Below are 26,125 nucleotides of genomic sequence, written 5' to 3' on the forward strand. Positions count from 1 at the left end.
TGGGGGGCTGCACCCAAGGTGGTGAGGAGTGAATAAGGGCAAGGTGTGGACTTCGGGAGAGAGCAGCTCTCCCTCACCTGTGTGTGAGCAGGGGCAGGAAACTCGCTGGTGTTGATCAGCAAGTCTGAGATGCTAGCACTGTGCTAAGCCTTTCAGTATCATCTCATCAAATCCTCCTACAACCTTAGGAGTTAGACATCGTGATCCCAGTGATTCCCACTTTAGAGATGAGGAGACTGAGGCTCCACGAGGTTAAGACCACAGGGCTACTCAGAGGAGGAGCAAGGACTGAAGCCCTGGGGCTGGTGCCAGGTCTGGGATTAGCTGAATCTTCCAGGCCCTTCTCTCTGCTAATCCCAAGGGCTTAAGGTGGGAGCAGCCCCCACCTCCCAATCCCCGGGACAGGAAATGTTCCCAGTCTTGCTGGCGCTGGGCCAGGGTCTTGTCCAGGCTCACATGCTCGCTGGAGACTCCAGGCTGGGAGGCAGATCGGCCGAGTTGTCTTGCTCCCTGCCTGGCCGGGACATGCCCAGCAGCATGAGCTGCCCGTGGGCACTGCCCTCCACTGTGTGGGTGCCCGTGGGAGGGGCCCAGGGCCAGCCACTGCCTCTCAGACCCAGCCTGCACTGAGCCTCGGATGGCCTGGCCAGCTTCCCGGCCGTTTGCCCCCTGAGTCGGGCCAGAGGGGTCCCCGAGGAGCTCTGGGCTCTAAGTCCCAGCCCCTCTCCGAGGAGGCGGGCGGCGGAGCTCGGCAGCCAGAGGCTTCTCAGCTCCAAGCTCCAGAGCCAGATGTAACATTGACCTTAAATGGTAAAAGCTCCCCAGAGTGAAGAGAGGCTGGCCGGAGGAGGAAAGGGGAATAACTCAGTTTTAGGTAAGTCGTCGCTGTCTCCAAGAATAACCTGCCTCTTCAGCTGGGAACAAGGGAACTCTTCTCCTCCTTAAAGGTACAGGGTGTGCTGGGATGGGGGCGCCTGACTTTAACTTTCTAGGGGAGCTGGCTTGGTCGAATGGCATTTCAGCCGAGTATTTTTATTGTTGCTGTCATCATTTCAAAATAAGATGTGAATCTTAGCCCATCCTGACTTAACTAAATTGTGCTTCTTTTGCTTGCTGTTGGAAAGCATGCACAGGTTAGGGCGAAAACGTGGGTTCTGACTGGGGATCCTCATCCCCAGATTTCCTGTGGACCACTTTGGAGTAATAGAGGGTCCCCGGATTACGTAAGCCCACTGGGCAGGGCTCCTCACGCACCGCCTGCTGCCCCAGCCCCGCTCTCTGAGCACTTGTGTCTCTCTCTGCCACCGCCCCCTGCCCCCGACACTCTCGTCTCCTGGCACTCTGGCCCTTGTGCTGGCCCAGTCCTGTCTGTCTCCCTCCTTGACCTGCCCCTGTGTCTGTCCCCGCACATTCCATCCTGTGTTCTGGTGGCAGCCCCTGTTTTTACCCCTGTCCCCATCTCTCCTGCCTCCAGCCTTGCCCCCGGTGACCTTTCTCTGCACCCTCGAGGGGTTGTGTGTGCCTGGCCTGCGCACTGAGCCTGCACACCTCCAGAAGCTCGGAGTCAGAGCTATTGCTGGAGTGGAAGGCACTCAGGCTGCCTTTTTCCAAAGGAAAGGCCGGTGGAAGTCAGAGGCCAGAGAGGGGCCCAGTTGTCTGTTCCCTCCTGTCCAGTAAATGGCTATAAAAGCCTGGAGATACCCTACAGATTGAGTAAACGCAGTGTGGGATTGTCAGGGACCCCTGGCTGGTGCTCGCATCTCCCAGAGTTCAGCCGCAGCTGCCCTCTTAACACCCACTTTTCAGGCTGCTCTTTGAAAGTCTCGGTGTCGGGGGAGTCAAGCAGCCCATGGATCTCCTGCAGGAAAAAGGAAGTTGCTTCCCAGGCTGTTAGGCTGGGAGCACTAGGGAGTCGGAGCCTGCCGGGGTTCTGTTGTCCCCGCCAGGCGGCAGTGACGTGCGGGTGAGACAGGTGGCGTGAACTCCCCTCAACTTCACCCCAAGGCTTTTATGGGGAGGAAACTCAAATTAAGTGGCTTGTCTAGGGTCAGACCACTAAGGAAGAGCAGCGCTGGGAGAGCTAGGGGTCAGAGCCAAGTCTGTACGAGTCCAGCTACAATGCTCCTGCCCCTCAACACAACTGGGAATAAGAGGGTACACTTCTGCCTTGGGTAGTGTCTTGGGCTTTTTGTCCCTAATGGATATTACAATTGTCATTTTCATGTTTGTTTGGTTCATGATTCAGTGGTGTTTGTGTGTGGGTGTGCAAGTCTATAGGTTGTTTTGAAAGTGGCTGTTTGAATTCACAGCTGATGTACCTTCCTCTGTGCTTGGTAGTAAGCAGAGTGTTCTTGCATACCATGTAAGATTGGGAGGTGTAATTCTGTACAAACTGCTACACCATGATCAATGATCCCCATAAATGTGAAAAAGCAAACATGCCATTCTTATTATGCACTGCTCTAAGCACTTGCCGTGTAGTAATTCAAACTTCCAAAACCCTACAAATCACAGATTATTATTATCCTCATCATGTAGATGGGACATTTTAGCACAGAGAGGAAACACAGCTGATGACCCCAGGCAGCTCATCTCCACAGGCTCTGCTCTAACCAGCACGCCCTGTTCATCTCTGGCTGGTGCCGTTTCTGAGCGGGTCGTGGGGAAGCACCGACTCTCTTCCAACGCTGAGTGGCAGGCTTTCCATACGTGATTTCATGTGCTTTTGCCAGCAACGCTAAAGGGGATGTGTCTTCACCTCAGTTTCACAGGAGGACACTAGGACCGGGGGATGTCACATGACTTGTCCAAGGTCATCCAGCCATCAGGGGACAAGCAGGAGACTTCGTGTCCTGGATGAAGACAGTTAAGGCCATGGGATGTCTTCTACTTGAAACTACCTCTCAGGTGGACCAGTGGGCTCATAATTTCAGGACAAGGGGTTGGTTCTGTGAGTCTCTGTGTGAGGAAGCCAGATTCCTTGCCTCTGGACTGAACCTCATATATGGATTCTCAGCTTCCCAAACAATCCTTGCCTCTGTCCTTTTAGTAATAAAGGTGGATGGATGTGCCCACACCTTTAGCAGGAGTGGATACTGAGCTCTCTTAGGGCAGAGACCCCATCTCATTCTGTAGACTGTGTCCTACACTCAGAATAATGCCAAGAGTATATCAATACAAAGTTCTCAGAAGCGACTTTTTTTCTTATGAAGAAATGGACATAATGCTTATAATGTGGTTTCTGGGTTTATTATGTATGTGTACCTGATGATCAGATTCTTCTGGTGTATCTTGAGAGAATGCAAGGTTGGTGGGGGGGTGTCTCAAGTCATCCACCCCCTCCTTACCCTGCCACCTCCCCTGGGTAGCCACATGTAGCTTCTAGAGTGCCTCTCAGCCGCCCTCTCTGTGGCTTGGTGGTCAGCAGAGGGACTGTTTGATGACTGAGGAGGAGCAGAGGCCCAGATGGGTGGGGAGGAGAGATCTAGGAGCCTCCAGACTCTGCTCTTTGAGCTCTTGGAGGCAGGGGGACAGAGATAGAGAACTGAGTTCTCTTGTAGCAAATGTAAAAGGAAGGAGGAGAGAAAAATGGATATGAATTGACTTTGTGCCAGGGTGTGTGCTAGAACTGTTATTTAATTTAATCCTGTGGTAGAGATGAGAATGTTGTGGTTGAGAGAGGTGAAGCAACATGCCCAAGGGAACATAGTTGGTGGGTGCTGAACGAGGACTCCAGCTCAGGCCAGTTTGGTCCAAAGTGGGCACTTGCGATGCTAGATGCCATCCTGCCTCTAGTTAGTAACCAGGATCTCAGGCGGTTATAGAGTGTCACAGTCCATGTGATGGGAAGGTCAAGGGGATTCGTTTTGCCCCATGGACCTTGGAGGCCAGACCCTGAGTCCAGGTGACAGCCCAGGGCAGCCTCACTGGATGAGGTGCAGAGGCAACACGAGTCCATGACCTTGGGCATGCCCTGACTTCTCTGTGAGGGCCTTCCCCACGGAAGAAGGCAAACAGGTGACAGTCAGCCAGCCAGACAGAAAAGCTCTTCTGCCTCTTGGCTAATAAGCCACAGATGTGAAAAAAGGGTTAGCAAAGGCTGGGGCTTCATCTGCTCTGGTTACTTTCTTCCCATCCCAGTACTTTTTAAATTTATGATTCTTATTCAGATTTTTTTTCCTAGTAATAAAAGTAATGTGTATTCTTTGCTAAACTTTCTTGGAAAGTATAAGTAAGAAATTCAGAAACAAATATAAATAAATGAACGATCCCTGTGGAATCATATCATTCAGAGATAAATACTGGGTTTTTGTTTTTGCCCAGGCTGCACAGCATGGGGGATCTTAGTTCTCTGACCAGGGATTGAACTTGTGCCCCCCTGCATTGGAAGAGTGGAGTTTTAAGCACTGGACCATCAGGGAAGTCCCCATAAATATTGTTAATATGGTGTGTCTCTTCCTTTACATTTCTGTATATTTTATAAAACTAGGGTCTTACCATACGTGGTTTTACAGTCTGCTTAAAAACAAAAATTTTTTTAAAGGAACTCCCTGGTGGTCCAGTGTTTAGGACTCAGCGCTTTCACTGCGGTGGCCCAGGTTCAGTCTCTTGTCAGGGAACTAAGATCCTGCAAGCCACACGGCACAGCCAAAAAAAAAAAAAATTTTTTTTTAAAGACTATTTTTTTAAGAGCAGTTTTAGGTTCACAGCAAAGTTGGGAGGAAGGTCTGCACAGAAATTTCTCTGTTCCTCCCCACCCCCACACATGCATAGCCTCTGCCAGGTAACAGCTCCACCAGGGTAATACATTTGTTACAACTGATGAACCTGCATTGACAATTATAGTCACCCAAAGTCCATGGTTTACCTTAGGGTTCACTCTTGGTATTGTACATTCTGTGGGTTTGGACAAATTGTATAATGACATGTATGCACCAATATAGTATTATGCAGAGTATTTTCACTTGCCTAAAAATCCTCTGTGCTCCATCTATTCATCCTTCTCTGATAACCCAAACCTCTAGCAATCACAGATCTTTATTACTGCCTCCATAGTTTCTCCTTTTCCAGAATGTCATACAGTTGCAATCACACACTATGTAGCCTTTCCAGACTGGCTTCTTTCACATAGTAATAAGCATTTAAGATTCTTCTATGTCTTTTCATGGCTTGATAGCTCATTTCTTTTTAGCACTGAATAACATTCCGTTACCTAGATGCACAACAGTTTATCCATTCTCCCAATGAAGGACATCTTAGTGGCTTTTTTTCCCAATTTTTAAAAAACTGAAGTATCATTGATGTGCAATATTATATGTTACAGCTTACAACATTCAGTTCAGTTCTGTCACTCAGTCATGTCTGACTCTTTGCAACCCCATTGATTGCAGCACACCAGGCCTCCCTGCCCATCACCAACTCCTGGAGCTTACTCAAACTCTTGTCCGTTGAGTCAGTGATGCCATCCAACCATCTCATTCTCTGTCGTCCCCTTCTCCTCCCGCCTTCAATCTTTCCCAGCATTAGGGTCTTTTCAAATGAGTTAGTTCTTCACATCAGGTGGCCAACGTATTGGGGTTTCAGCTTCAGCACCAGTTCTTCCTGATTCACAGTTTTTAAAGGTTATACTCCTTATATAGTTTTAAAATGCTGGCTGTGTTCCCTATGTTGTACATTATATCCTCATAGATCATTTATTTTATACATAATAGTTTGCAACTTTTAATCCCTTACTCTTATCTTACCCCTCCTGCTTCCCTTTCCCCACTGGTAACCACTGGAGTTATCTGTGAATCTCCTTTTTTTGTTATATTCACTAGTTTGTTTTTTAGATTCCACATAAGTGATATCATAAGGTATTTGTCTTTCTTTGTCTGACATTTCACTAAGCATAATACCCTCCAAGTCTGTCCATGTTATTGCAAATGGCAAGATTTCTTTCTTTGTTTTTAATGTCTGAGTAGTAGTCTGCTTTTTTTAACCAAACATTCTATCATGATCATTTTCTTATGTCATCAAAGATACTTCAAAACGTGATTTTTCAGGGGTTGTATACTACCGAGTAATTCTGCTGTGTAACGTGTTAAATCATCGTTCCTCCCACTGAGCCTTTACAAGTGTGGTTTTTCTCTGGGGCCCATCTCAGTGGCACACGCATGACAGCTTTTCCATCCACGTGTGGCGTCTGGGAACTTCGTGCTTCCAGGTGGGCTTGTGCAGTATACTCCAGGGTGTGGGCTTTTTCTGCAAAATGATAGTGAGTGAGATACTGACTCAGCTCTAAACACACGGATTCACGTCAGAATTGCGTGTTTTTTACACGTTCTTTCCTGTCCATCTGCGGCAGCCCAGGAGCGCGGGTCTGCAGGACTTGCAGTACTAAAATCAGACAGACGTCCCAGGCAAATCAGGGCAAGTTGTTCTCCCGGGTTTGGACCTAGTGTGCCTTCAACGTCTTTCCAATGCTTTCTGTCTCTCTTCTTGACAGAAATGAGAGCAAGTCTTGGGCTTGGAGACTTCGTCAGGAATAGTTAGAATTTAATAACTGTTTTCATTAAGTTTATTTTTACAACTAACTCCTCTCTATTTGTGTTACAAACGGTACTGACTTTTCCATGGATGGTAGGGATATAAAGTTCCCTTTTAAAATAAATGTGACGACAGGGGAGGCTAACACACTGGGCACTTCTCACGTGCTCAGCGATATTCTATTGTTTTCCCTGCAGGACCTCATTTCATCCTCACAGCAGCCCCCTGAAGAAGTTACAACTGTTAGCTCTATTGTACAGATGAGGAAACTGAGGGCCAGAGAGGGTAACAACACAGAGCTGGTAAATGGCCAACAGCTCTGGCCAACAACACAGAGCTGGTAAATGGCCCAGCCAAGATAGCAATCCTGGCTCCCTGCTAATCAAATGAAAAAAATTAAATCACTAAATATTTAGGTGGCCCACAGACATGGGAGAACATGTGAGGGTGGGGTGTAGATGACTCAGGTTTAGGAAACACAGGTTTGAAGGACACGGGTTCTGTGAGCAGGCGTATCAGTGAGTATAAGATGGGGCAATGGGAAACTGAGCCACCCCAGCAAAACTAAGTGAAAATTAGGAGCCAGTAGGCCCAGGAGAGGCTGAAAGGGATGGGGCCATCCAGTGACTGCAGGGCTGCAGGTCTGGGACATGGTGCAGACGGCATAGTGGTCACTCTGCGAAGGGACACAGAGAGGCTACTGGAGGCTACCCACAGGCTAACTGGAGCATGTTTCCAGAGAGCCCAAGGTTCCTGGTTCATCAGAAGAGAAAGAAAGCCCGAAGACACCCTTGACTTTGCTCATACAGATGTCAAAAGAGCGCCGGCTCTGAGTCGGGAGGAGGGCTCGGCCTTGACCTGCTCTTCTCTCACGATCACAGTGGAAGCTAGTGGCTAGAGCTGGAAGTAGCGTCTTGCCTGATGGAGAGCACAGGCCCTGGAGTGACCACGTGACACCACCATTGACACCTTGAGCCACAGCTAACCTCTCCAAGTATTAGCTCCCTCTCCTGTAAAACAGAGATAATGATGGTGTCCACTTTGTGGGGTTAAATCCCTCAGCTTGGTGTCTGCGCTCAGCAACCCCCTCCCATCTCACCCTTCTGGGTCAGGTCTTAGTTGTGGCATGTGGGATTTTTCATTGTGGCATTTGGGCTCAGTAGTTAGTTCTCAGATCTTAGTTTCCCTACTAGGGAGTGAACTCTCATCCTTTGCATTGGAAGGTGAATTCCTAACCACTGGACCACCAGGGAACTCCCAGTGTGTGGCAGTCTCTATCAAGTCTCATAACCTTGTCCATGAGCAAGGCCCTATCTTCAGTTTAGTAGGAAAATACAAGTCTAGAACCATGAGCTTTCTATTAGCAGGAAATGCCATGTCCTATGTCATGAGTCCTGAGTCATTCTCTCTGACCCACCAAGGTTTATGCCCAAAAAATTCCTTGACATGGCCAAGGCCATGCAATCTGCTACAGAGGCAGCGTGGAGTATGGTTGGGACCTCAGCTGCTCGAATCAAATGACCTAAATTCAAATCCCTACTCTGCAACTTACCATGTGACTTTGGGGGAAAGAATCTAACTACTTTTTTTACCTGTAAGATGAGGCTGAAGATGATAATAATTTAACTTGCTCAAAGAGTTTTTATGAAGATGAAATGGACTGCTGTATCCATAGTACTTATATGTGTATAAGCACTCAATAAATAATAACTTATTTAAGCTTAGATTAACATCAAACACATGGAACACCTAGAGTTTTGTGGCTCTAGTTGGTCAGGTTTCACTAAGGGCTATCTTGTCATGATGTTTTCACTTGTTTGGGGCTTGGATTCCTGATAGAAAGACTGTAATGCCCTTCTGGACTTCTTACCTAAGACATCTTTCCTATTTCCCAGTTGAGGTCCAACTTGTCCCTGATGGAAGGTGATGATGATGAAGCTGAATTGTGTCAGGAGGAATCTAGACTGGATGCCAAGAGGACTGCCTAAGGAACATGATCTTGGGGGGTATTCCAGGGTCCTGGACCTATCCCTAAGCCTGGTTGTGGCCTGGAGTTAATAATGTATATGGAGACTGACTCACGATAATCACAAGAAACTGAAGTATGTAATTCTGAATGTCTGTGTGTTAATGTATGGGAAAGGATTACCCTTCCAGTGACCAAAATACCTGGGAGATGGAGATTTAGCTCAGAAGGTGGAAAGTTCTAAGGGATATTTCATGTGAGCCATAAAATGGCCTGATAGCCATCTCTGCTTATAACAAAGAGACTCCCCCAGAGCACAGGATAGGTTTGTCCCCTGGGAACTTTAGATAAGCATTTCTCTTTGGAATTCCTTTTGTCCCTGAGTCTTCCCTGGTGGCTCAGAGGTTAAAGCATCTGCCTGCAATGCAGGAAACCCAGTTTCAATCCCTGAGTTGGGAAGATCCCCTGGAGAAGGAAATGGCAACCCACTCTAGTATTCTTGCCTGGAGAATCCTATGGAGGGAGGAGCCTGGTAGGCTACAGTCCAAGGGGTCACAAAGAGTCGGACTGAGCACTTTCACTTTTTGTCTTCTGCAGAAAGATGGGATTTGTTGGAACACAGTTCAGAGAATCAAAGGAAGGAGTAGACCTGCCCCAGGAACACAGCCCCCAGGCAGAGGTAGGGACCTGGCAGCAGGAACTTGCCAGTGTTTTCTTTGGAGCAGAGGTCTTCTCTACAGCAGCGGGTTTTGATGGTTCATCTCATCAACTAAAATATTTTTAGAATGAGTCTCTAATTTATGTGTATATCTTTATTTTTAGTTATGTTCACAAGCTACTGCATTAATGTTGTGCTTGTGCTCAGTTGTGTCCAAGTCTTTTGCAACCCCATGGACTGTAGCCCTCCAGACTCTTCTGTTCATGTAATTTTCTAGGCTAGAATACTGGAATGGGTTGCCATTTCCTACTCCAGGGGATCTTTCCAACCCAGGGATCAAACCTGTGTCTCTTGTGTCTCCTTCACTGTGTCTCCACTGGCAGTTGGATCCTTTACCACTGGCGATATGCAAGTTATTTTATAAAACTAATAAAAATAGAAATTTTTAAAAGATAGGAAAGAGAAAACACTATTTTAAAATCTTGCTTTGTGTTTTTACCAGTGCCAGCAACTTTTTTTTTTTTCACTTTCCTTAAAAGAGTATTCTTTAGTAAGAGAAATGTGATTGCTTATGCCTCATTATGTTTTAAGATCTCAGCACTTTGGATAACCCCTGGCTTTAATAACTGTCATGACTACATGAGACACGTACCAGTCTCCCGGCGAGGAACCAAGTTTAACTGAGTTGGCTCAAGAGATTTAACAAAAGAAAGAACCATTTATAGAGGTTTAGAAACCACGAGGGATGGTGCCCAGGTACTCCCCCAAACTAGCAACAGCAGGGAGCTGATACCAGTTCCAGCCAGGAGGGGCGAGAGGAGAAAATAGTGTGATCGGAAGCCAGTGACATCTGGAGCCATGGAGGTGGGACCATCTAGGTTGAGCTGTTATTAGGGAACGACACAGCCACTTCCAGAGATGCAACACTGAAGCAAGAAGGATGCAGGGAAGGAAATGCCCAACCTCTCCCCCATCCCCCACCTCCTACTGGTCTGTTGGCCAAACTCAGCAAGCACGGAAACCCGCATGATGCGTCCGGTCTTATAGGTGTCATCTGGGAGCCCAGAGCAGAGAGGATGGATCCTGGGGCAGGGCAAGGAGAGGGAGAGCAGGCAAAGGATAGCCAGTTCAGATAGCTGAAAATTGTCCTTACTGACAGAATTGTAAGTGAACTTTTCTAGTTTTATCCACCAGTTTGTAGAAACTTTTGAGAGTTGCTTGTGGTATTATTAGTAGTTATAGTATACTTACTCCACATATTCGCAGGAGACATTTAAGCCACTTGCCCATTTTATGATGATTGGCTTGCTTAAAACTAGATATGTTTCATTAATCCACTTGCTCACATATAAACTGTGTCATATGTCACTGAAAGCAAATGAAGACATGAGGGTGTGACTTCAGTCCCTTAGCATTGTAGAATTTCCCGTGTTCCCTCAGGACATCTCACAAACTGGATGTGACAGTGACCTTTCGACATGTGACTGAATGAAGGCATCATTGCCAGTCTGCTTATTTAATACTAAAGAAACGAAATAAGTAATAGTTCCCGATTTTCTTCCCGTATGACATGGATCATCTTGGATATTCCCTGGGTATGCATCCCTCACCCGGAAGACCACCGCACTAGGGCTCAACTCCTATCTTAACCAGGTTCCATGGCTCCTCGTCTCTGTCCAAGGTCTCAGGGGAGAGACCCTGATAGGCCCAGCTTGGTTGGGTCAGTGTTAATCAGCCACGGTCAGGTGACAAGATCGTGGGGCATAGATGCGGCCATAAGGAGTCATTCCTCAGTGTGTAAGGGTTCCTCTTAGAGAAGGGAAAATTGCTGAGAGCAAAGTTCTCTCCAAAAGGTGTCGTCACACGCTTATAATTGTCTTCCTGTCCCGCCCCCTGGAGATCCTGGTCAAGCCTCCCATCTCTTCAACCACATTTACAGACAATTTCTTGGGTCACTTCCACAGATGACTAATCATATCCACTGCATGGAGTTTTTCACATGGTTGTACATCAGAGGGCAGCCTTGTTTCCTTTGCAGTTGTCCCCGCGTACAGCCAACATTCCCAACAATGCTGGGGTTCACAGGGCTTTATGCTGGTTGGGGCAGACTGTTCTGGTCAGCTGGGTTCAGCAGACAAAGATGGACGTGGTGATGACTTCAAGGATCTGGTACATTAGACCCAGAAACACTTGCAAGTTGTCCCTCTGTCGTGAGTCCTATAGTTTGTGAACCACAGAAGTTGTGCATGCACGTGAACAAAGAAAGCCTGACTTTTCAGCCTTCTGGGTGGGGAGGTTCCACTTGCTGAAATCCCCAGGAGCTTGTTTCACTTGACAAGAACAAGAGAATAATAATGTACTTATGATCATTACTATCATAGCTGTCATTGATTGAGCACCAGCTACATAGTGTGTTAAATGCTTTACACATATTATAACATTTTTGCACCTTGTAATAAAGGTAGTAATAATATCTCTATTTTACTGATGAGAAATCGAGGCTTTGAGTTTTGCTAGTTCACTCAAGTTTACACAGTGGAAAGTGGCAAGGTCAAGGTCGGATTGCCCTTGCTGCAAAACACATACAGCCCATCAACAGATAGAATCCCACACTTGGAACTACCAGGCTAGAGGACGTAGAGGCTGGGCCAGAAAGACTTTTCAAAAGGTTAGATCATTATGATTTTATTGAGATGTATTAAGGGAAGCTAGAACCATGGCAAGTTTAAGATGGTTTTCAGTAGATAGTGAGTGAATGAAAGCATGAATCTTCCCAGGTTTGAAAACAGTAAAAGTTTGAAGGCAGTATTCCAATATCCATCCCTGGTGCTGAAATGAAGACTGTATATATAAGCAGTGGTCCCAGGTGCTAGGAATGGCTCTGCTTCTAACTCATTTTGTGCCCTTGAGCAGATAACATCTCCCTTCTGAGACCTTAGTTTCCTCATCCGTGAACAGTACACCGACCAAGGCCCAATGGTTCACCCAAGGAGTAGTTGCATGACTGAGGCCAAGCAAGAGCAATAATTGTGTCAGACGCTGCATCTGTGACAAAGGAGGATTGCAGGTGTGTTAGAGCCAGCTATTATTGTCCATTCTCTCAAAGCAAATGCAGTGCTTTTGGGGACAGTCAGAACTGGCATCAGGTCCAAATGGATGGCTGTGTTTTTAAGGAAATATTTACTGCTGAAGGGAATGCTTATTCATTCTCTTTCTTGTCACAAGGCATTTGACTCATGCTTTGAATGTTTGCTGCTTAGATTAGAGATGATGGTCTTGTGTTCATCACTAACAAAAAATGCCTCTGGAGCCTGGTCCTTCTTCCCTTTCACTACAGGGCCAGCTGCTCCAAGCCCTCCAGCTCTGGGAGCACATGGGTGTGTCCTATGCCGTGGGGAGCAGGGACAAAAGACTGGAAGTCCCTTGGAAGACTTTGGGAGACTAGAATATGAGGGCCTCCAGGAGGCATTGGGCACCCCTCAGGGTTCCCTAAGTGGAGATCTTGAGAACCTGGAGAGACTCAGAAAAATGGTCCAAACAACTAACTGCATCTTGGTGACTAAGTCTAATACAAATCGGGATGCCCACCTCCATCTTGTGGCAAGAAGTTCTAAAAGAGACCATTCTAAAAGGAATCAGCATTAAGTGAGTATGGATGCCAAGAATTTCTGGATGAGCTTGGCTGCCAAAGCCATTCTCTGTTGCCCAGTAACGTGTTCTTATACTGTATCTCATGTGATCCTCCCTGCTGAGAGGGCCACAGAGCCATTTTATCTGTGTCACCTTTCATGACTGCTCAAGATTTCACAGTTTTATGTACTATAGAAGGGTTTCACTGATGGCTCATCAAGTAAAGAATCCACCTGCAATGCAGGAGACACAGGAGATGCAGGTGAATCCCTGGGTCGGGAAGATTCCTTGGAGGAGGAAATGGCAACCCACTCCAATATTGTTGCCTGGGAAACCCCATGGACAGAGGAGCCTGGCAGGCCACAGTCCATGGGGTCACTAAGAGTCAAATATGCACACTCATATACACTATAGTTGGCACAGCCCCTCCCACTGCCCCCCTGCCCTGTGTAGGATTTTGGTGGGATCTAGGCATTTTTGCCTTAATGAGGCCCTTCTTTTAAAAAAAGACAACTACTTATTTACTTTTACTTTTTTGCTGCACCTTGAGGGATTGCATTTCCTTGACCAGGAATCAAACCCATGCCACACTGCAGTGGAAGCACGGAGTCCTAACCACTGGATGGCCAAGGAAGTCCCCGTGAGCCCCTTCTTGCTTACAAAGTCTATATCTCTGTTGGTGTAAAGATAAATATGTTAATGTTTTGTATTAAAACATTTTCTTTGACCTAAAAGCTTTTTTTCCTTCTGATTTTTAAAAGTGATTAAAACATTTTCAAGTGTCCTAGGCTCTGTTCCTACCATATGTAATGGATGAGTCAGCCCTGCCCCCTCCCCTTCCTATTCAGAACATAGTCTAGTGACCAGCAGCGTCAGCATCACCTGGGAGCTTGTTAGAAGTGCAGGCTCTTGAGTGCTGCCCCAGAATTACTGAATCAGAATCTGCAGCTTAATGAGACCCCTGGGTCATTTGTATGTATGTTGTAGTCTGAGACATGCTGTCTGCCACACTGTCCCATGGTACTGCTGGTATATCGGAATCAGAGGTCACACTGTTCCTCCAAATTACAGCGAGAAGCTTGGTCACAGAAAAGCCCATGTGGAAGGTACATCTAGCGCTAAATGCCTGTGTAAATGCCAAGAATTCCTGGATGGCCCTGTGTGCAAACACTGTTCTCTATTACCCAACTGTGGTTGTTCAGTCACTCATTTGTGTCCAACTCTTTGCGACCCCCTCTTTGGACGGAAGCATGCCAGGCTTGTCTGTCCTTCACCATCTCCCAGAGCTTGCTCAAACTCATGTCCATTGAGTAGGTCAGGGCCCCTCTTTTCCCATCCCCCCTCACACACTCTCAGTGCTGAAGGCAGACCCAGGAGGAGGGGGTGCATCTGCTTCTGAGTTGGTTCTTCCAGCTCTTCTATGAAGCTCCTGGCCTCCAGAGCCATCTCAACAGGGGCAGAGGTAGGAGACCCTGCCCTCGGCGCCTCAACTCAGAGGTGACACTTGGTCTCTTGGGCAGAGATAGTTAGATGGCCCCGATAAACTGCAAGGAAAGCTGGGTAGGAGGAAATGCAGGGGAGCATGGACATATCCAGAGAGTATGAACCATCTCTGCTCCAGGTGAAAGATCAGTGAAACAAGTAACAGCTACCACAGAGCCTGAGGCCTCCCAGAGGCAAGAATTTAATAAACTGGGATGTAGACCACTAGAGACTCAGACTTGCAGAGAAGACTTTTAAAAGCTGAGAGAATTAACACGTGCTCTCCTCAAGGTCTTGCTTCTCCAATAAGAGGGGGAGGAGTATCAGCTGGGCAACAGAAAAAGGTTTTGGCAGCCAAAGTCATCCAGGAATTCTTGGTATTCACATACCCACTTAATGCTGGCCATATATTCCACATAGACTGGTCTCTTCTAGAACTTCTTGCTAGTGGAGGTGGGCATTGCAACTTGTGTTACACTTAGTCCTCAAGGTGTACATGCAACACCACTAAGATTTTAGGTCTGTTGCAGCAGTTACTGTGAATTATCCTAATTTAGTATCCAAGTCCACTTGTCATATTCCCCTTCTTCCACTTCCCCAAAGGGGAAGACACATACCACCTGTCACTGGTGCTGTCCTCTGTGGCTTGGCCATCCAGCCTCTGCCTGCTCAGTGCTGTAACCCCACCCACTCTGTGCCTTGCCCTTGGTTTAGAGGCTTGTTATGTTCCATGTTGTTGGGACAGAAACTCAAGATCCCACTGGAAAAATAAATAAGTAGGGTGCAGATTCTTGGTCTTCTGATTCTTATGTGTCTGTCTGTGAGGAAGGAAAAAAATCAAGTAGAAATAAAAGGAGCTTTCACAGCCATCAAGGATAGGAAGGGTTATTTCTAGGGAGCTGTCTTTTAATTGGCTTTGCATCATCTTCACTGAGAGGCTTTATAAAACAAAAAAAGGCTACTGTTGGCCTGGAGGCAGGAAGGCCAGGTGTAGACTCTGACTTGCAGGGCTCAAGAAGGATTGAAAATGCCAGCTGGCATCTAGTGAGTGCTGACTATGTGCTGAACATCATTCTAAGAAGCTTACATATAGAATATAATTTACATTGTTATCATCATCCATGTTTTACAAATGTAGAAATTTAGGTACAGATAGATGAAGTAACTTGCTTGAGGTTCATGCAGCTGCTACACAGCAGGGCTGGGATGTGATCCCAGACAGCCTGGCTCCAGAGCCCCCGGGCACAGCCATCATGCTCCCTCAGTTCTGGATACCCACTAATTAGAGGTCTCAGGGGCACCTCTGATCAGGGCTTTGAGGAAGACACATTGAGCCACTTCTTGAAAAAGGAGATATTCTCTTTGACATCCCATAATCAAATAAATGTAAGGCTATCTACATATCCTTTCTTAATAGTTTTTTTTTTTTAAGTTTTCCTCCCTGTATTTTACTTATTATTTATTTTTAAAAATTTTTATTTGGAGGATAATTGCTTTACAATGTTGTGTTTGTTTCTGCCAAAGGTCGACATAAATCAGTCATAGGTATATAGGTCTCCTCCTTCTTGAACCTCCCTCCTACCCCGACCCCTTCCCACTCCTTCCACCCCCTAAGTAGTCACAGAACCTGGCTGAGCTCCTGGCATCATACAGCAAATCCCACTGGCTATCTATTTTACATATGGTAACGTATATGTACCAGTGCTACTCTCCCAACTCGTCACACTCTCTCCTACCCCTGCTTGTGTCCGCAAGTCTCTTCTCTATGTCTGGATCTATTTATTTGTCTATTTATCTAAACCTTTGACCACACTGCAAGTCATGTGGGATCTTCGTTCCAGGAACAGGGATCGAACCCACACCCTCTGCACTAGCAGTGCAAAGTCTTAACCACTGGACTGCCAGGGAAGTCCCGGGGCTATTTTGCCTCTTAAGGGCTGAAAAAGCCTACAGGACAGAAACGGGCCTCATAGTGATATCCCCAAGTGTATCATGATGTGGACCCGTCATTTTCAGAGCTCCTACTATCACCCAGAATACCAGGTTCCAGAGGACATAACTTGGGCAAAGCTGGCTTGGGACACGTGTGCTTGAGTGGTGGCAAGGCAGATCCCATGGCATCTAGAAAGCTCTGGCCACTTTCAGAACTGCCAGGGCAGGGCCAGTCCCACTCCCAAAGCTTCTCCCTGGGAGGCAGATGGTGGCCAGGGTGTGGGACAGCATGGGCTCTGCTGGTGTCCAGTCCTGCCTGGCCACCCTCAGCTCTGTTGCTCTGGAGAAATCACCACAGGGCATTGAGTCTCAGTTTCCTCATCTGCTGAATGACATCCTCCTTCTAGTGTGGTTGGGGGACAGTGTGAGCCAATAGACCTAAAGCTTCAGGGACACAGGATGCTCTGATGAATGTGAGTGTTGTCATCGTCGTCCGTTGTCTATTTTGCTTTACATGTGGTCCCACGTGGAAATAGGATACTAGGGTTGGAGGCTTCCAAGCCTAGTTGGGCCTCTTCTCTGTTCCAAAGAGATCAAGGGACTCCTCAGTCCAAGAGAGAGTTTCCTCCTGAGAAGGGGAAGAGGATGCTCTTGGGTTGAACTTGAGTTGGATAAAAGAATGGGGAGGAAATGTCAAGAGGCGAGATTGAGCTGAGGGACACACTCACATTTAGCTTCAGCTCAACATCAAAAGGGAGTATTAACCCAGGATTGCAGCAGGTCCCAGAAGATCCAGAAAAGGAAAAAGTTGATCTTCTTGCTACAGGCAGAATCTGCCCCAGGGAAAAAGTTCTGATTATAAATGAGCTGCCAACTGGCAGCGTGTGTGAAGTCTGTGCCAGCACTGACCAGTCACCTAGCAAGGGGCATTTTTAAACAGTAATGGATCTTAGAATACATTTCAGATATTCAGAATACGTTATTTCAAAAACGACCTTGGACAGAGAGGGACCCTGTGGTTATATGGACAGGCCTTGGTGCTGGGAATCAATCTCAGCTGGTCCCCTAATGGTTGTGAAACTTGTCAAGTCACGTCCCTCCACTGAGACTCAGCCACTTCATCTGAAAAACAGACGTCATAATATCTACCCGCAGCATTTCTGTGATGCACAAATGAAACAAGTGGATTTGAACAGCTTAGACAATAGAAAACTCAAAACAGCAAAAGGTTAATATTAAAAACTGGGAACACCCTTTAAGGATTGCTGTCAGGAGACAGTCATAAAGACGAAATAGCTTACTTTTAGAAAACTGACAGACTCTCCCAAAGTAAAGTCAGTTGAGCAGACTCAGGATGTTGGTGAAATTAAAGATGCCAAGCGTGAGAGGCTCCCCAGTAGATGTAGAATTACCATGTGACCCAGCAATTTCACTCCGAGGTATATACCCAAAACTTGAAAACAGGTGTTCAAACAAAAGCTTGTACAGTAATGTTTATAGTAGCAGTGTTCACAATAGCCAAAATGTGGAAACAATTTAATATCCATCAGCTGATGAACAGATAAACAAAATGTGATGTATCCATGTGGTGAAGTATTATTTAGTCATTAGAAGGAATGAAGTACTAACATATGCTACAGCCTGGATGAATCTTGAAAACATGATGCTAAGTGAAAGAAGCCAGACACAAAGGCCACATATTGTATGAGTCCATTTACATGAGATACGCAGAACAGGCAAATCCATACAGATAGAAAGCAGACTAGTGGTTGACAGGCCTGGCGGAGAGCGGAGGAATGGGAAGGGACTGCCTAGCAGGTATGAGGTTTCCATTTGGGGTGCTGAAAATTTCTGGAGCTGGATCATGCCACCAAATTGTATACTTTAAAATGGCTTAAATTTACAATTTATTTTATGTGTATTTTTACCACAATTAAAAGAAGTTTCCTGGTAAAGAGGAAATGTGACCCCAAGGCTAGATTCCCTTCTCCTAGAGTGTGGTTGAGAGGAGGGGCAGGGGCCTCAGAGCTTGTCAGCTAGAAGCTGAGGGCTTGTGTCAACAAGTTTACCAAGAGCTTATGGCAGGCAATCCTTGTGTGGGGGCCCCGGGGGGATCCTTATCAAGTATGACATGCTTCCTGCTCTCAAAATGTATACACGTTATTCTCACTTCAGGACAGACTGACAAGTACTATGTATAACCAGGGAGGAAGGGCGGGGCAGTGAGACATTCACTCTGCCTCCGTCATCTGGGCAGGCTTCTCAGAGGAGAAGATAGTTGAGGAGGTGGAATTTTGGCAGACTGGTGAGAAGGGGAAGGTTTTCAGGAAAGGCACAGGGTGTGGGGGAGGGTGCCGGGGAGCATTTCAGAGTAGGGAGCTGGCAGCTATGGATCAGGCACAATATCCATAAAGCAGCAGGTCGGGTGGCAGGGGAGAGGGTCCTGAGAGGGAATTGGGTCAGATTGTAGAGGGCTTTGAAGGTAGAGCTGGGGAACTGGGGACTTGCTGTTTACACAGTGGTGGGGGCGGGCTGGGAAGGAGCCTTCTAAGTGAGGAGTAACAGGACTAAGCCCATGTTCCAGAACAGTCAGGGTGGGGGATGATGGACTGAAGAGAAGGAGGCTGAGGATGGGAAGGTGGGCTGTGGTATTAGCGCTGCTGGCCTCAAGGAGTCCCTCACCCCACCCTGAGCAATGGCAGGGGGAGTGGTGAGCTCTGCATTAGCCAAGATTCTTGTTTGCATGGAACAGAAAGGCATTTGAATTAGATTAGACAAGAACCAGAATTTTCCTAGTCACATAACTGAGACGTCTAGGGCAGTTCCAGAAATGACTAGACCCATGGGACTCGTTCCCTCCATCTCTCAACTGCCTTCAGTATGGGATCTGTCTCCTCAGGCAGCCTCCGCTTCTCAGTGGCACCGTGGTTCTTGCAGTTCCCAGCTTATATCCTCCTCTTAGAACGTTCCCTCATAGCTCAGTTGGTAAAGAATCCGCCTGCAATGCAGGAGACCCCGGTTTGATTCCTGGGTCAGAAAGATCCTCCGGAAAAGGGAAAGGCTACCCATTCCAGTGTTCTGGCCTGGAAAATTCCAGGGACTGTATAGTCCATGAGGTCACAAAGAATCAGACTGAGCAACTTTCACTTCACTTCACTTTCAGAACCCCCAGAAGCAAGGACTCCCCCACTTCTTCCAATGAAAGTCACCAAGTTAAATTTATTGGCCCATTCCTTTTCTTTTTTTTTCTGCAAGGGAAATTCATTTTATTTTTCCTTAGTACAAAAAGGATTTTAAGAATGTCCATGGTAGTAACAGTTAAACACTTTCATTTTAAAATGGGCAATGATATTTTGTTCCTCAAAGCTATTCATAAAAATAATTACAATGCATTGATTCTCAGTAGGACAATTAGTGTGCAGACACAGGTAAGCCCAGGTGAGAGAGTGTGTATTTGGTGTCTTATTCCCTGGATAGGATGCTGTTTCTTCCACCAGTATTGGCCCATTCTGACCCATTCAGTGTTCTTCCCTCAGTGAATTGCCAGGGCCAGGGGAGTGGGGTGCTCTAATGAGCCTGGCCTCATCCCTCCCCAACAAAGGGATGATGACACTGTTGCTGCTACCAAAAGAAGGGGGACTTGCTGCAACAAGGGGCATAATTTGCAGCTGTCCCTCAAAGCACCAACTCTGAGCCAAGTTTTTTACAAATCTCATTTCATCCATGTAACCATCCTAAGGTGGAATCAATTATCTTCCTTTTGCAGAAGAGGAAACAGAGGCATAGGCTAACTTGTCCTCCCTCCCCACTCCCCAAGCACTTTCTCTATTCTGTGCCACATGGGCATCTCCTAAGGAGGCAATGTGGAGCCACTAAGAAGGCTTACAACCAAGAGAATGAGAAGGAAAGCACATGATCTTTAAGCTGAGAGACACTCAGACTGCATTCGGTCAGGCAACTCATGTGGTGGTTGGTTGGAGAGCCTGACCACTTCATTTTTGGAAGACTGGAGGTCAGTCCAGTTGTTGGAGATGCTCCTTCCCTGTGTCCCTCCTGTCCTGGGGGCAAGGCAACTGGGAATCCCTGTTGGTCGGGAGGTGGGTGAGTCCGGGGTGTGCATCTCTAGACATGGAGTACAACCTGGTGGTGATTCAGAAGCATTCACTGCAGACAAATTTCACGAACACCATGGCTTCCCAGTCCTTAGCAAGACATTGCAGAAGGCAATGGGGCATTTGTCAGGCAGGGAAGAGGGGATAAAGGACATTCATACTTAGAGCAGAGGATGTACAGAGGCACTGAGGCACGCTTGGTATGACAAGTCTTCCTGATGATAAAGTTCCCTGGGAACCCAGAATCATTTTATCAGAGAGAGATAGGCTGTCATGGAAATGTCTTCATTTAGCATCAGCATCAAGCCAGAAGCTCTGCCCCCTACCAGGTGATTCTGCTTTCCTAGTCTTCATTTTTAGGAATTAGTTTGGAATTAATTCACAGCTAATAACATAGTCAAAGCTATGGTTTTTCCATTAGTCAAATCTGGATGTGAGAGTTGAACCATAAAGAAGGCCAAATGCCAAAAAATTGAGGCTTTTTGAATTGTGGCATTGGAGAAGACTCTTGAGAGTATCTTGGACAGCAGAGAGATCAAACCAGTCAATCCTAAAGGAAATCAACCCTGAATATTCCTTGGAAGGACTGATGCTGAAGCTGAAGTTTCAATACTCTGGCCACCTGATGCAAAGAGCTGACTCACTGGAAAAGACCCTGTTGCTGGGGAAGATTGAGGGCAGGAGGAGAAGGGGTTGACAGAGGATGAGACGGTTGGATAGCATCACTGGCTCAATGGACATGAGTTTGGGTAAGCTCTGGGAGATAGTGAAGGACAGCAAAGCCTGGCGTGCTGCAGGTCACAGGGTCGCAAAGAGTTGGACACAACTTAGCAACTAAACAATGACAGAGAGTCAGCCAGGCCACTCTCTGCCCTTCCAAGCCATGTGCCAGGTTAAAGGCGTTTGACCTGGTGGCAGCAAGCAGCATAAATCTAGAGCATTTCCTGTTTGGGAAGCAGGACAAGTGATGTAGCATCGAGACGTCCTGGGCAGGGGTGAACCCAACCAGCAGACCTTAACAGTTGCCCAGATCCCCACTTGGGTCTGACACAAGGCACTCTGGGTGAATGGGGACATTCTAGAAATACTGACATCCCCAGGGGACTGGCCCAGCCCAGGGTGGAAGGCAATTTTAGATGCTCTGAATTCTATTTTTGGAGACTGGATCACATTAATTCACTACCGTTCCAAATGGCGGCCAGCTGAGGAGGCCTTCAGGGAACCAAGCGCTGTTTCCCAGCACAGCTCTGGTTCAGCCTGTCCAGAGAGTGCGGGCCAGTGCCCCCTCCTCGCATGCCCTGGGTTTTATGCATTTCCTACTTCTCTGCTGGTCCACAGTGCCCAAGGCACTCAATACCAAATCTTCCAAAGAGAATTCTTCACACACTAATACAAAAGGATGGATGGGACTTCCCTGGTGGACCAGTGGTTAAGACTTCACCTTCCAATGCAGGGGGTATGGATTCAGTCCCTAGTTGGGGAACTAAGATCTCACATGCCTCAGGGCCAAAAAAACCCCAAAACTTAAAGCAGAAGCAATATTGTACCAAATTCAATAAAGACTCGAAAAATGGTCCACACCAAAAAATCTTTTAAAAAAAAAAAGGGAGGGGGGATGAACTACCAACTTAGGATATGACTCAAGACTATTTCAGGGATGTTATGTGGCTTGGACTCTGGCTAACTTAGGAGAAAAGGGATCAGAGCCGGAGACATCCAGAAGCTTCCCTGCCTTCCCTCCTGAATCAGGCAGGGAGCAGACTCTGTGGAGGGAACAGCTCGTCACGTTTCCTGAAGAGCTGAGATCTCCTCTCACGCGCTTGTCAGCAGTAGAGGGGACAGAAGACAGGAGAATGGGCAACATGAATGTCTTTATTGGGCTAAATCTGAATGGATGAAAGGACAATTATAACAATGTGTTCTGGGAACTTTCCAGCTGAAAACCCAGAGGAGCAGTCCTGGTGTACTTGTTACAGTTCATATTCCTCTCTGTTTCCAAAGCCGGTCCTTACAGATGAAGGGGAAGGGTACAGGGACGCTCCTGACTGAGATGAATCCCGTCCTTGAGACTCTTTCATGGAAACTTTAGGAAGAGAATAAAAGACACCATTCCCATTTGTGCCCGTGCTTGTAAAAGTACAACATATTTGAATGTCTTTGCTAGCAGAATCTTAAATGCTTCAGGTGAGAAATGAAGTACAGGGCAGGATGATTGACTTAGGGGACTATTGCATGTGTTGAGCGTGGTCTGGAGTGAGTATGTGTATATGTCTGTGGACCTGTGTACTGCATCCCAGCTTTCACCACCCATGCCTGCAAGTGCCTGATGGCGGCTCTGTCTCTTACCGTGGAACTCAGTGACTTGCTCCAGCTGGTTTCCTAGTGTATACAGAGCTTGGCTTTGTAGATGCTCAGTAAATATCTGCTAACTGGAAGAATCGATGCATGATCTGCACACGCATCTTGTGTTTCTCTTTCTTTTAGGTGTAGTCTTGTCTCCATGTCTCCACGTGTCTGTCTCTCTCAGGTCATGTCTCTGGTCCCTACATCTTTTCCTATTTCTTATCTTTTTGTTGTCTCTTTCTCCTTTATTTCTCCCCACTTAGCCCCATACACAAACAGATATTCCATCTGTTTTCCTCAATCTGTTTTCTTAAATTCTTTGTTTTTCCTTTTCTTTTTTTGGCAAATGTTTTATTTTTTTTAACAGCTTTATTAAGATACAATTCCTATATCATATAGTTCACCCAATCAAAGTATAAATAAATAAAATATACAATTCCAATGTTTTTTTATATGTTCCAAGAATTGTGCAGCCATCACCACTGTTTAAAAATTCCAGAAAATCTTCACTACTCATAAAGAAATTTATGAGTAATAAATAGTTATTTATTTATTAGTTAATAATAATAGTAACTAATAGTTACTTCCCATCCTCCCACATCCTGTGAGCCCTAAGCAACCACTAATCTACTTTGTGTCTCTATAGATTTCTCTATTCTTGTCATTTCATATGACTGCAGTCATATAATATATGGTCTTTTGTGGCTGGCTTCTTTCACTTAGCATGAAGTTTTCAAGGTTTGTCCATATTTTAGCATGGATCAGTACTTCATTCCTTTTTATGGCTGAATAATATCCCATTGTCTAGATATACCATATTTTACTAATCTGTTAATCAATTGGATATTTGGTTTGTTTCTCCTTTCTGACTGTTGTGAATAATACTGCTGTGAACACTGTGTACGTGTTTTTGTGTAGATGTAAGTCTTCATTTCTCTTGGGTATATACCTAGGAGTGGAACTGGCAGATCATATGGCAAATCGATGTTTAATCTTTCAAGGAACTGCTATTGTATTTTCCACAGTGGCTGTATCATTTTACATTTCCACTAGTAAAATAAAATTGTTCCTATTTCTCCACATCTTTGCCAATACTTGTTCTTATCTGTCTGTTTTATTTTAGTCATTCTAATGGGTATGAAGTGGTATCTCATTGTTCTTTTGATTTGTACTCCCTGATGGCTAATGATGTTGAACCCCTTTTACATGTTTATTGGCCATTTGTATATCTTCTTTGGAGGAGTGCCTATTCAAATATTTTATTTATTTTAAAATTGTTTTTTGTCTTTTTATTATTGATTTGTAAGAGTTCTTTATATATTCTGGATACAAGTCTCTTATTAGTTGCAAATACTTCTCCTATTCTATTGGTTGTATTTTCACTTTCTCATTCGTATCATTTGCAGTGCAAAAGGTTTTAATTTTGAGGAAGTCCAATTTATTTATGTTTCCTTTTATCAATTGTGTTTTTGGTATTGTATTTAAGAAGGTATTGCCTAACCCAAGGACACAAAGGTTTATTCCTATATTTTTATTTAAGAGTTCTATAGTTTTATCTCTTCCATTTAGGTGTTTGATCTATTTCAAGTTAATTTTTTTATATGGTATAAGGAACAGGTCTGGCTTTATTATTTTGAATGTGGATATTTACTTGTTTCAGAAATATTTGTTATAGAGACTATTCTTTTCCCCACCGAATTATCTCAGCTTCCTTGTTGAAATCAATTGGCTATAAATATAAGGGTTTACTGATGAACTCTCAATTCTGTTTCATTGACCTATATGTCTATTTTTGTATAGTATCTGATACCACACTGTCTTACTGTAGTTTTATATATTAAGCTTTGAAATTAAGAAGTGTGGATTACCTATTTTCTCCCTTCTTTTTTGAGATTGCTTTGATTATTCTTGGACCCTTGCATTTCCATATGAAATTTAGGATCTACTTGTTGGATGTTGAAAGGGATTGCTTTATATATATATATATATATATATATATATATATATATATCTCAACTGGGGGACTATGCCATTTTAGTATTTAGTCTTCTGATCTGTGAATATGAGATGGCATGCTGCTTATTCAGGTCTTCTTTAATTTCTTTCAACAATGTTTTGTTGTTTTCAGAGTATATATTTTTCATTTCTTTTGTTGAGTGTATCCCAATTATTTTGTGCTTTCTGATGCTGTTATGAATTAAATGGTTTTACTAATTTCATTTTCAGATTGTCCACTGCTAGTGTGTAGAAATATATGGTTGATTTTTGTATATCAATCTTGTGTCCTGCAACCTTGCTGGACATGTTTATTAATTCTAATAGATTTTTTAGTGGATTCCTCAGGATTTTCTACATATAAGATTGTGTCTTCTGTGAATAGTGATAGTTTTACTTCTTTAAAGCTAGAATTCTTCGGGCCTACTTCAGAGCATTTTTATTTTATTAGAGAGTCCTGAAAGGAGATTTGTGGCTGGCCTAGAAACATGCTAAAGCAATTATTTCCCCCAAATTTATTGATACCAATTCCAAAGACTCACTGTTTAAAAAATAATTGACTTCAAACCTGACATGGCTAAGAAATCCTATCAATAGCTGTATTAGTTTGCTAGGTCTCCCATAACAAAATACCAAAGATTAGGTGGCTTAAACAACAGGAATGTATTTTCTCACAGTTCTGGGAAAGTTCAGGATCCAGGTGTTGGCAGTTTGGTTTCTCCTGTGGTCTCTCTCCTTGGCTTGCAGAAGGCTACTTTCTTGCTGTGTCCTCACATGGTCCTTCCTCGGTGCATGTACAACCCTGGTGTCTCTCTGTGGGTCCAAATTTCCTTTTCTTATAAGGATGCAAGTCAGATTGAATAAAGTCCTAATGGCTTCGTTTTGATGCCCTCACCTCTTTGAAGACACTATCTCCAGATACAGTCACATTTTGAGGTGCTGGGGGCTAGGGCTTCAATATATGAATTTTTTGAGGACACAGTTCAACCCATAACAATACCCTTATTGTATTTTTTTCTGAGGCATCTGATATCTGGTTAGTTGCAATTAGTAAAGCCAGAATTTATTTAAATAACCCATTCACAAGACCACCAAATGACGGGAACTGCAGCCAGAATTAAAAGGCACTGCCTCTAATCCCTGAGGTAAAGTACCCTCACTTGTGGTCCTGGATGTTCCTTGAGTTCATTTTAGTCAGTTTACCCTAGAGCCACATCAAGGATAGTCAGTGACCAGCCATCAAACTTACACATGCATATAACACCTAGAACCTCTGTTTATATTGCTTGCTTTAAAAAGAAAAACAAAAAAGAAAAAAGAAAAACAAAAAACAGCAAAAGTGATTCCAGATCTTGCTGTGTAATAGCATGGTGACATACTTGAAGAAGGAGTCCTTTTGTGAAGTGAAATTTGAAGTTCTTAAATGGAAAGACTCCTGTGAAATGAACTTCAAAGTTCTGAAATGCAAACGCTCACTCT

At 45.2% G+C, this 26,125-nt stretch overlaps 1 protein-coding gene across 5 annotated transcripts in view; it reads left to right on the top strand.

Moving 5' to 3' along the window:
- Nucleotides 1-476: 476 nt before the first annotated feature.
- Nucleotides 477-26,125, top strand: part of IRAG1 (inositol 1,4,5-triphosphate receptor associated 1) — a 118,913-nt gene continuing 93,264 nt past the window's right edge. For 2 of the 5 annotated variants that reach the window (XM_061147770.1, XM_061147776.1), the window contains exon 1: nt 477-874. In XM_061147770.1, the coding sequence (XP_061003753.1) occupies nt 808-874 (67 nt within the window). In that variant the 5' untranslated portion in view covers nt 477-807. Of the gene's footprint in view, nt 948-8,423; nt 8,631-9,091; nt 9,174-26,125 lie in introns of all 5 variants that reach the window. The other 3 variants (XM_061147780.1, XM_061147782.1, XM_061147784.1) reach the window with 3 other exon arrangements.

The sequence above is a fragment of the Dama dama genome, chromosome 1, assembly GCF_033118175.1.
Source record: "Dama dama isolate Ldn47 chromosome 1, ASM3311817v1, whole genome shotgun sequence".
In the NCBI taxonomy this organism is placed as follows: domain Eukaryota; kingdom Metazoa; phylum Chordata; class Mammalia; order Artiodactyla; family Cervidae; genus Dama; species Dama dama.